Here is a 12,039-nt window from a genome sequence, read left to right on the forward strand (position 1 = left end):
AGAATGACCATATCTATCAGATTGCTGAGTCTAGATCAGATCAGATAATTTTTATAGCCAACAGGAACAAATCAATTTGCAGTGGCTACGCAGCGCCCGACGTCACGCACAGACTGATTTTCTGTCTCTCTCGCACGCACTCTTTGTCGTGTCGTTTAATATTAGCGGCGCTGCCGGAGGAGAGCCATACTGACTTAGTATCGGGTATAACCGTAGAGTTGCGGTGTCCGCAGCAACTCACAACGGTCCCCTCGTTCGAACTACAACTTTGTAAGTGTTGTTTTGAATAGTTGATAGAAACTAGTGGATTATAACAAATGTATAATATTTTATGCTTTGCAGATGCTTAATTTCTGGTCTGTCATTGGGATCACTATTTGGATGTCGTATGTACTTTATGTTATCATTGAGGCTCCTTTTGGCGGACTAGAAAGTCTTCTACGAACCCAGCAGCCACGAGCTCCAAGCGAACAAAAGCAGTCGTCAGTAGATGTCCAGCAGGATCAGTTGAATGACGGAAGGAATCTGGATGAACCTGAAGAGCCTAAGGAAGAAGCCACAACGACTGTTTCAGAATAGTTAAATGTAAGATGCTAATAGTCGTGTTTTGTCTTTCCCATATTTAGATCCAGTATGGTTTTCTTGTATTCAACGACTTTTCGCCGACCAGACATGTTTAAGTTTGCTATTAAGTTAAGACTTTGAAGCCACTTGAGATATTAGCTCTTACAAATAACTATTTGACAAGCGCTTTACTCACAAAATCAACTAATAAACGAGGGGGAACGCTGTGAGTTGCTGCGGACACCGCAACTCTACAGTTATACCCGATACTTAGTCAGTATGGCTCTCCTCCGGCAGACGCCGCTAATATTAAACGACACGACAAAGAGTGCGTGCGAGAGAGACAGAAAATCAGTCTGAGCGTGACGTCGGGCGCTGCGTAGGCACTGAAAATTGATTTGTTCCTTTTGGCTATAAAAATGATCTGATCTGATCTGATCCAGATTCAGCAATCTCATAGATATGGTCGTTATCTATGATTCTGCGTTTTTAGTTTTCTCGAATATGCAGTATTGTGGATGAAACAGATTATCGTCCTTTGTGGGGGCGGAAGGGGGTGGGGCGAAATTCTGAGATATACGTTTTATAGTGAGATCTAACAGAAGTGCGGATACCAAATTTTGTTACTCTAGCCTTAATAGTCTCTGAGATTTGTGGTTGCCCCAGATTTTCGTCCTTTGCGGGGGCGGAAGGGGCTGTGGCGAAATTTTGACACGAAACGGTCAAGGTCCGATATCACAGGAGTGTAGATACCAAATTTGGTTTCTCTAGCTCTTATGGGTTCTGAGATCCTTGAACTCATATTTTGCAATTGGCAAAACCGACTATGAAACCTGTGTGTTAGAGTGAGACAGAGCGAGAAAGAGTGAAATTGTTTTCGTGATTCTGGCTGTAATAATTATACGATCTGGTTCAGATTTTGCACTCTAAAAGATATAGTCATCTTCTACGATTCTGCGTTTTTAGTTTTCTCGTATCTTTAAAATTGTGGATGCCACAGATTTTCGCCCTTTGTGGGGGCGGAAGTGGGCGGGGCAAAGCCTTGAAATATTTTTGGAGCAGTGACATATCACAGAAGTCTGGATCCAAAACATCGTTGCTCTAGCTCTTATAGTCTTTGAGCATTAGGCGCTGAAGGGGACGTGTCGTTAAATATTAGCGGCGTCTGCCGGAGGAGAGCCATACTGACTTAGTATCGGGTATAACCGTAGAGTTGCGGTGTCCGCAGCAACTCACAACGTTCCCCCTCGTTTTTTTTTGCATCTCTGTTTGCAATTTTTATACCCGATACTCATAATGAGTATTGGGGTATATTAGATTTGTGGTAAAAGTGGATGTGTGTAACTTCCAGAAGGAATCGTTTCCGACGCCATAATGTATATATATTCTTGATCAGCATCAATAGCCGAGTCGATTGAGCCCTGTCTGTCTGTCCGTCTGTCCGTCCGTAGCCATAGCCGGTCGAAAGGGCTGCACACGAGTATGTCCACTTCCGGGCCGAGTCTTATGCAATCGGTTCGGTAATCGGATCCCAAGAGCCGGCGCCTCCCCTGGCCACCTTCGCACAGGAAGTCTTGACCCTGTTTACATATCGGGGCTTGCTCGGGTTGCCCGTGTGGCAAGGGCTTGAAATCGGAGGCGTACCCCAACCAGCGCCCAAGAGAGCCCAGAAAATGGATGCTTCTACGGATTCTGGATCAGGATGATGACGCTTTTGTTATGTTGTTTTGATCACTGATCACTGAATCAACACGAGTACAGTGAAAATTTAATGACTCATTTGATGCCGCTTCTGGTGGATTCCGTGCCTCCGAAGTGCGTATGCGGGGGCCTGCAATTGCGGGCAACAAAGGCCCCACGGCTGCCACAATCGCTGCAGCAGCGGAAATGTTTTGCTGCTGCTACATGCTCTCCTCCTCCGTTTATCATTGAATAAATTGCAGAACAAATATGCAGCGAAATAAAAATAATAATAATAAATGCAATCACGGGGATGAGGGATGAGCAAGTGGCCTCCCGTCCAAACGGAACGGATTGTAATATGCATAAACTATATATCTGATCGACTGGAAACTCTTGTGCTTGAATTTGACTTTGAATTTCGAATATTTCGGCATATATTTTCATTGCGGCCAAAAACGGAGAGACGATTCCGTGCATTGCGATTCTGGCATCAACGAAAATATATGCCCAAATGGAAGTGCAAACATCTCTGAGGGGAGGGGTGGAGTGTCGGGCGTGTGGACGTCTTCTGTCAGTGTGTGATTGAATACTGCTTGCTGCTTTCTGCTCGATGGCTGCCCCCTAGAGCACGAGGTGCAGACGTATCTGGAACACCAGCTCCTTGACGGTCTTCTTCAGGAGCGCCGCCAGGGACAGGATGAATCCCAGGAGGTTGATGAAGAACAGCCAGGGCGTGGTCATGAGCACGCCCCGGGCATTAGCCATGCGCCACAGCAACTGGCGCTGGATGGTGCGCAGCTTGAACTTGCTGTTCCACAATCGGAGGCCCGTCGAGCCGACGGTTTCGTTGATGCCCACGGTCTTCTCGACCAGCCAGAACACCGCGCAGCACAGCATCTGTAGCACCAGCAGCACGACCTTGACCACAGCGGACTCCAAGACGAGGTGGTACAAGGCCACCATGCGCTGACGGTGCTCCGGCTGCATTGTGGAGAGCGCGACTGCGCCGAGGGACTCCAGCGGGGAGACCCTGTGGGAAGGGCCGTCGGAGAGCTCCTCCCACTCCTGAACTCGCTCTGGCTCTGACAGGTCTGGCTCTGACAGGAGCACGACACCTCCTCTTGATCCTCCTCGGTAGGCATCGAGTAATCGCCCTCGTAGTCGCCATCGTAGCGGCCGTCGGAGTACTCTTCGTGCGGGCCGTCGTAGTAGTCTCCGCGGCTGTCCGGAGAAGCGCCGCCTGTCCAGAGGGAGCTCAACACGGGCGGTGGTCCCATCGATGCCATCTGTGGCACAGCATTGAATCTGCAGGGGAGCCGGGGGTAAGTTATGTCCTGGGGCGAAGGGGAGTCTGGGCTGCTGCCGCTCACCCATCTGAATCCCCTATCGGAGGGATGGTGGGGGGGTGTGAGCGAACTATTGGACCCATTGGGCGGGACAGCAGAGGACTGGTGTGGATTTGGCCTAGGAAGGGCATCGCATTGAGTCCATTCTTGTCGCCGGAACCTTCGGGGGGGACCTGCAGCTCCGGCTGCTGCTGCTGCTGCTCGGTAAAGTCGAAGGATCCCATGGATCCGAAAATACCCCGCGAACGGGTGAATGGGGAACGTGGATTGTTAATAGTTGGATTCATCTTATTTCAGCACCTGTGAGGACATATTCGTTCATGGGCTTTGTTTTGAATTTGTATTTTTATTTACTTTATGTTCCCTGTACTTTCGATATTTGTACTGAATGATTCCCAGAGCCAGTTCTGAACGTCTCCAAGTGATAGTTCAGGGCCCACTTCGATGTTGTGTTCCAAACAGATTCTCCCTTCTTTTCAGGTCTCAGCACACCACCCCACAACGCCACAGAAATATTTTAAAACTTCGCACCGCCCACTTCCGCCCCACAAAGAACGAAAATCTGGGGCATCCACATTTTTAAAGATACGATAAAACCAAAAACGCAGAATCGTAGAGGATGTTTATAAGTATGTTCTAGAATGTAAGATCTTAACCAGATCGTATAATTATTATAGCCAGAACCAATAAAACAATTTCATTCTTTCTCGCTCTGTCTCTCTCTAACACACAGGTTTCATGGTCGGTTTTGCCAATTGCAAAATTTGAGTTGAAGATATGAGTATCCACACTCCTGTGATATCGGACCTTGACGGTTTCGTGTCCAAATTTCGGCACACCCCCTTCCGCAAATCCACAAATCTCAGAGACTATTATCGCTAGAGTAACTAAATTTGGTATCCGCACTTCGTTAGATCTCACTATAAAGCGTATATCTCAGAATTTCGCCCCACCCCCTTCCGCCCCCACAAAGGACGAAAATCTGTTGCATTCACAATATTGCACATTCGAGAAAACTAAAAACGCAGAATCATAGATAACGACTATATCTATCAGATTGCTGAATCTGGATCAGATCGGATCATTTTTGTAGCCAGAAGCAAGAAATCAATTTGCGGTGGCTACGCAGCGCCCGACGTCACGCTCAGACTGATTTTCTGTCTCTCTCGCACGCACTCTTTGTCGTGTCGTTTAATATTAGCGGCCTCTGCCGGAGAAGAGCCATACTGACTAAGTATCGGGTATAAATGTAGAATTGCGGTGTCCGCAGCAACTCACAGCGTTCCCCCTCGTTTTAAATTTGGTTGTTGCGAGGAGGCGGAATCTCTTCACGAACTCTCGCCATTTTGCTGCTACTTGTCATGAGAATTGGAAAAAACATTGAAACAAAGAAAGGGTCTGCCACCACTAATGGTTATAATTGCACCCCGGCTATCATCTTTTCACGCAATGATCAGAATTATAGAACAAATTGTCTACATCCATGTTTAGCTAAACTTTAGTTTTCTCCGTTTTTTTCTTACTCACTCATATTAAAACCAAATTGAATCCATCAAAAGTCAATAAGTAAAACGATTACCTGGGAAAAGATTATAAATAAATGAGCTTGTGCTCCTTATCGGTGATGTTCGACTGAATTAAGCATTTTGGCTGATATACTTGACTCGAGAGCTGACACACTGATAATGTTATCGCCAGATTTCCCTCAAAACATTCCTTTAAAATCACAGTCACATTCCTATAAAATCACAGTCAAAAGGTGCAATGCCTTCAATCGAAAAAGTATTAGCATGGTGAACGTTTTAAGCAGTCTACTTGTCTGCGGACTGGTACTTGTCAGAGCCGCACAACTGAAAGACGGAGATGTCATGCAAGATTACCAGCGTTTAAAAAGGCTCTGCCCGCTGGGAGTCGAGTTTGCCGAACACTTCTGTAATGCATCGCTCCCGGACTTAGATCTATTCCACACCCGAATACCCAGTCAGGAGGATCTGTTGTGTTTCGCGGACATGGCGCAGTTCATGCAGGCGCTCACTGCTGGAAAATTATGGGCCCTTAAGAGTAAGTAAATAATGAAAATTATATTCAAGTGAATGAGAACTGAAGTTGACGAATTTTGTGAGCAGTGATCGATGCTTGGGGCTCCATACCCTCAGGAGTGCTGTCCGGCAATGCCTACCATCTGGGTAACTTTGATGAGTGTGTCAAGATCAGCGAGGAGATCACCAGTAGTGACAGCATACATGGAAAGTACTGTTTTCTAAATGTACCCGCCGTATCCATTTCGATCAAGATCGCATCTTGCTTTCCGGCTTCCTGCTCTGCGGCACATATGGATACGTTTCTGGAGCAGTTAATGCAGAATTTGTTGAACTCAAGCAGCACAAATATAAAATTCAGCGAGGCCAGCTGTCAGACAAGTGAATCGAAACCTTGGGATGGAATGACCATTTTCACAGTGTAAGTTAAGACCGTATCATAATCAAATTCTGTCACACATACTATGGATTGCAATGTACTTCTTGGCTTGATGGGTACTATCGTGGGTCTATGCACGCTCAACGACTACTTTCTGTGCCAGGATCAGAGTGAGTAACGGAGAGAACGGATTGATTTACAAAATGATTTAACTCGAATTTGCCTACCAGGTAGTATCGCTGCGACTGTGAAGATTTGCTCGGCACGGTTGTAGCGCCATTTGGCTAATAATAATTGTTATTAGGATCGTATTTTATGAAGTCTAGTGTAAGTTAGGCTAGGGCAAAGCGGGAGCGCAATAAAAGCTCGCTCTCTCGCTCTTGGCGAATTCGCCCCGCTTCGCCACCGTAGGTAAGATAGGCGCAGAAGAAATTGTTTGAATATAGGAAGAAAAGAAAAATACAAATTTGCAGTCACCCAAGTTTTTCGGTATCTTTTATTTAGAAAAACTATTCTAAAATTTCATGGCGCCCCCGGGTGGACTTGCAATTTAAACGTACTAATTCAAGTGGAGTGCAAAAGTGACAGTGAAACAGTGGAGAATAGATCAATAGCCAAAATCTATTATACCTACATGTACATGCATATGTGCTGCAGCTAAATTGCCAAATTGACCGCGACGTGTGTGCAAAGAATTCAACAAACAAAACTAAAAATCACCGCGTCGGTCGTGCAATACCCTGTCTGCAGCTATATACCAAAGGAGATATATACATATACCATCTACCAAAGGAGATCCAAGTGGAGCATCCAGCATAAGAAGAGGAGAGTACAGCACCTGGAATTTCCAATCTTATCAAGAGGTGTTTGTGCAAAAAATTGAAAGCTCGAGTGAAGACGAAAAGATAAAAAAAAAAAACTCGCAATTATTGTCTTGTGCTGAAACAATTGCACCTCGCTTTCAATTCTTGGCACATACGTATGACATAGTAGAGCTCGATTGCATGCTGTAGTTAGAGTTGAGCATATATATTAATACATATATACATATGTACATCTAACCCTCTTGGGCGCAATAACTACACATATAACTCATTTTAACTGCAATCGCTGTCACCCCTTTCCCCTTTCTCGTTTTCGTAGTGTCAAATATATGTATAGTTGGGTCGTTGGCCAAGCACGCATACCAATACGCAGCTGCAGCGGTGAATTTTTTCGTCTTGCTTTCGCTCTTCACCGTTGCTTATCGTTGTTCTTTTGTTTGGCGCGCTTGATCCAAACCAAACACCAAGTGACGCGCTACCCTGTTTTCGTCGGGTATATTCGTTTGGTGTCAGTAGGATCCAACTATCAATTAAGACAAAGTCGTGCCTCGCAAATCAATTTAGCGTCGATCGTTGTCGGTGCATACGTATACACAACATCCATTCTTCAGAACTACAGCGGTGACATTTTTCGTTTTCGCTTGTCACCATTGCTGTTCGTTGCTATTCTTGTGTGGTTTTCGTGTACGCGCCAGCCAAGCGACACTCTACCCTAAATTTTTCGGGTATATTGGTTTTTCACCTAGTTTGGGTACAATTACCCATTATTTCATTGAGTGCCTCGGCATTAAATACGATTATTAAAAACGATCTTTCGCCTTCAGTTGCTTGTATTGAGAATCAATATGACCTCAAAAGCCAACAATATCGCCCTTGAAGAGCAGAAGAAAAAGCGCAGTTGCCGTGTCAAAGGCATTCGTTTATTAACGGACCGTTTAGAAGCGGTGGATATTCCGCTGGTATTGACGGTGCTCGACTGCACTCGAGCACTCGAAACGCTGATGCGTAACATTGACACGGCACGCGAACTTCAAGAGAAGATTGAAGATATAGACATTGACGATGAATTTGGAGTCGAGTTGGAAGAACTCTCAATTGTCACAAAGGCAAAATTAATGTCTCTCATTTGCGCATTAAAGACAGCTGATGAGACAATACCGGCAGTACCAGCTTATGGTGGCCCAACTCGTGCTCGCCTTCCGAAGTTAGCTCTGCCGCAGTTCAGCTGCAACTTTTCGGACTTTAAAGACTTCATAGGTTTATTTGAGACTCTAGTTCACAATGACCAAAGCATTCCAATTATCGAAAAGTTCAACCATTTGCTTTCGTGTCTCTCCGGTGAAGCGTTGGGAACAGTTAGGGCATTCCAAGTAACCGAGACAAACTACGAGAAAGCAATGGCTAGCTTAAAACGGGTCTACGATAATTATTGTCCCTATTTAGTCTTCCCAAAATGACCCAGCAATCAGCATCGTCCTTAAGGAACCTTATCGATACTGCCTCATCCATATATGGTTCGTTGTTGTCGATGATAAAAAGATCTCGAATGCGATGATTATTCATCTCGTCTTGAGCAGAGTCGATCCGGTGACCAAAGAGAAATGGGAAGAACAGCTCGATTATGACAAACTTCCACTTTGGACGGACTGTGAAAAGTTGCTTAATCGCAGACATCAGCATCTTTCGGCCGAAAATTCGGACAAACCAAAGCAGGAGCAGAAAGCTGTGCCAAGCAAGCCGCATAATCGGAGCTCATTCGCGTGTTCCACCGCGAATACCAAAAACCAACAATGCAGCTACTGCAATGCGAAAGGCCATTTGTTGACAGATTGCAGTCCATTTGGTCGGCTGGCAGTAATGCAAAGGTTCGAATTCGCAAAAACTGCATCCTTGTGCATCAATTGTCTGCAGCCAGGCCACTCTGTAGTACGATGCAAAGCTAAGAAGGGTCGAGTGTGTGGCTGCTCACACCATACCTTATTGCATAGGTACACAGTGGCGAATAAAAGTCTAGCGTTATCATCACCCCCAGAGAATTCTTCTCCTCCTCCCAATCAGAATCAACCTTCCACTTCGCATGGTCTCCATGCGACAGCTATGGATAGAGTTATTCTGGCTACGTCGATCGTAAGCGTCCGAACAAATAATGGTGAACATGTTTTGGCCCGAGCTCTGCTTGACTCGGGGTCTCAAACCAATTTTATAACTGAGGACTTAGCACAGCGCTTACAGATCCGTAGGGAGGGGTCGTGTATCAACTTTCTTGGTATTGGTGAATCCAATTCACAAGTCAAGAAAAAGATACACACGGTGGTGAAGTCGCGAATTACTGGTAGTGAGTTTTCGGTTGATTTCTGGATTCTAAGGTCCATTTCGGGGTATCACCCTGATCAAACACTTAACGTGAGTGACTGGAAAATCCCGAAGAACTTACCACTTGCAGACCCATATTTCTTCAAGCCACAGAAGATAGATATGTTGATAGGTGCAGAAACATTTTTCGAACTTTTATCTGTTGGTCAGATTCGACAAGGTCCTGACTATCCAACTCTGCAGAAAACGCTTCTCGGCTGGATTGTGTCGGGCAGATACACTCCAAAGGTGACTGCCACCCAAGAAGCTAGGAATTGTTTGAGTTGTCGAGAAGAGTCAGTGATCCACATCGACAATATATTACAAAAGTTTTGGTCACTGGAAGAATTGCCGTCTTCAAAAAAGTCTTTATCTCCTGAACACAAGTTATGTGAAAAGCATTATAGAAGGACTACACAGGTCGTGCATTCAGGTCGGTTTGAAGTAAGACTGCCGTTCAAATCAGATCCCAGTATCTTAGGCAACTCCTTTGAAGTGGCTAAACGGCGGTTTGTATCGCTTGAAAAAAGATTGTCTCGTGACCCCGAGTTACAGAAAATGTACTTGGAGTTCATGGAAGAGTACCTCTCCTTGGGTCACATGTCTACCACAGACAACACAATCCCCAAAACTCCACATTATTTCATTCCACATCAGTGTGTGTTGAGGCCCCAAAGCACGTCGACCAAGCTCCGCGTTGTTTTCGATGCGTCTTGTAAAACGTCCTCTCAGGTGGCCTTGAACGACATGTTGATGGTCGGTCCTATGATACAGGATGAGCTGTATTCGACATTGCTCCGATTCAGACTACACAGGTACGCCTTGACAGCCGATGTCAAGAAGATGTATCGCCAAGTCTGGGTCGCTGATGCGGATAGACAATTCCAGCTCATAGTGTGGAGAAGAGACCCGTCTGAGTCCTTGAGAATATACCAGCTCAACACCGTAACATATGGGACTGGACCATCCCCATTTTTGGCTATTCGGTGTTTGAAGAGGTTGAGTGAGTCTGCAAAACTCTCATTCCCTAAAGCTGCTGAAGTTATTGCCTCCGACTTTTATGTCGATGACATGTTGACTGGTGCTGGTTGCGTAGAGGAGTTAAAGACAATTAAGTCTGATGTGGCTCAGGTTCTTCAAACCGCTGGGTTTGAATTGACAAAATGGTTTTCGAACTCACCTGAGGTCACCGCACCGCACAGTTAAACCGATAACGATCTCGGACTCAGAGTCTACTAAGGCGTTAGGAATATCGTGGCTGCCACACGAAGACGTCTTTAAGTTCCAAATTGACACGTCAGTTATGGGTCTCCGAGCGACAAAACGGAACATATTATCGGTGACATCAAAGCTGTTTGACCCCCTTGGCTTGTTAAGTCCTTTAGTAATTAAGGGAAAGATCCTACTGCAGGAGTTTTGGCTTAACAAGCTAGATTGGGATGAGTCAATTCCAATGAACTTGGAAACAGCATGGAACTTATTAAAAGAATCCTTGGGTCAGTTGGAGAAGATTACCATACCTCGATTTGTGCATACTGATCCCATGTCACCGATTCAAGTACATGCCTTTGCCGACGCATCCATGAGAGCTTATGGAGCCTGCGTCTATATCCGTAGAAAAACTGCAGAAGGTTTCAAGGTCTCCTTGTTGACTGCAAAGTCGAAAGTAGCGCCACTCAAAGCGAAAACGCTCCCAAGGCTTGAGTTATGTGCCGCTCACCTTCTAGCAGACCTTTGTCACCGAATCAAATCACTGCTCAAGGTTCCAATTGATAAAATGATATTCTGGTCAGATTCAGAAGTTACTCTTCATTGGCCCACGACGAGCCCCCAACGGCAAACCCGCCAGCTCGCCAAAACCACGAAGAGGCAGAACTGGGTCAACCCGCGACCGCCAGAACAGCGAAGTGCACCCCGACACGGAAGTGCACTTTCGAACCCGCTGACACAGCGCCCATCGGCGTATAAATAGACGCCGACTGGAAACCAGAAGACAACTTACGCAGAGATCCGGCTCACGGTACGATCGTTGTACCGAAACTTACGCAGAGATCAGGCTCGCAGTACGATCGTTATACCAAAACTTACGCAGAGATCCGGCTCACAGTACGGTCGTCGTACCAAAACTTACGCAGAGACCCAGCCCGGTGTACAGACGCGGTACCCGGAACCCACCAGAAGACATCGACGCCCCACTAACAATAAGTCATTCAAACCGCTAAGAAAGATAATAAAGTGTTAAATTTGCAAAGTAAAAACACCTCGATTGCGTAAGTTCACCCCAATCAGCCGAGGCACCGACGTCCCCCCCCCCCCGAGTCCACACAGTCGTTCCATATACACGACGGTAGCAACGCCCGCCCGAGCCCCGATCCACGTCTCTACGACCGGCCGCCCTCTGACGCCGCTCTCAAGGTTCCAACGCATTTCTTCAAATTTCTTGTGAACAGACCCCTGGACGTGGCTGAGTTTACCTCAGCCTGAAATAGGATCATCACAAGTGGCGCCCGAGCAGGGACCTGAGGGAACGTCAGCGAGGGTTTGTGGAATAAAACCCCACGGCCGCTAGAGCAAGAACACAAGAGAACAACCCAAAGAAAACCCCGACCTCGCGCAATATCAACGGCAAGAGTTGCGCAACGAGCAGACGAAAGCGCGACACAGCGACAGAGAAACGCGAACAGTGCCGTCACCCCGAGAAGAAATTCGAAGCGTCAGCCGCGAAGCTCGACACAGTGCCCTAGTGAAGGAAAAGCGCAAGCCCAGCGAAACAGCCAACTCAAGTAAACGATCGGAGCGATGGAATCCCACACAGAGGAACAGGCCAGCGGGTATTACCCTGGAGAATTCGT

The 12,039-nt window shown here is 46.3% G+C and overlaps 1 protein-coding gene across 1 annotated transcript; it reads right to left on the minus strand.

The window, feature by feature from the left end:
- Positions 1-2,868: 2,868 nt before the first annotated feature.
- LOC113566982 lies at positions 2,869-3,880 on the minus strand. Its single transcript, XM_026994223.1, has 3 exons — positions 3,618-3,880; positions 3,219-3,552; positions 2,869-3,180 (listed from the first exon to the last, which is right to left on the minus strand). Exons 1-3 carry the CDS (start codon positions 3,878-3,880, stop codon positions 2,869-2,871), a joined length of 909 nt encoding a protein of 302 aa, XP_026850024.1.
- Positions 3,881-12,039: the final 8,159 nt, after the last annotated feature.

The sequence above is a fragment of the Drosophila persimilis genome, unplaced genomic scaffold (genome assembly GCF_003286085.1).
Source record: "Drosophila persimilis strain 14011-0111.01,24,50 unplaced genomic scaffold, DperRS2 tig00001463-arrow-arrow-pilon, whole genome shotgun sequence".
Lineage (NCBI taxonomy): Eukaryota > Metazoa > Arthropoda > Insecta > Diptera > Drosophilidae > Drosophila > Drosophila persimilis.

Excerpts from the sequence above, each read along its gene's own strand:
- LOC113566982 (XM_026994223.1), bottom strand. The coding sequence starts at position 3,880 with ATGAATCCAACTATTAACAATCCACGTTCCCCATTCACCCGTTCGCGG. Across the intron at positions 3,553-3,617 it reads CCGATAGGGGATTCAGATGG|ATTCAATGCTGTGCCACAGA; the intron begins GTGAGCGGCAGC and ends GCTCCCCTGCAG. Across the intron at positions 3,181-3,218 it reads CACAATGCAGCCGGAGCACC|TCCGCTGTGGTCAAGGTCGT; the intron begins GTCAGCGCATGG and ends CTCGTCTTGGAG.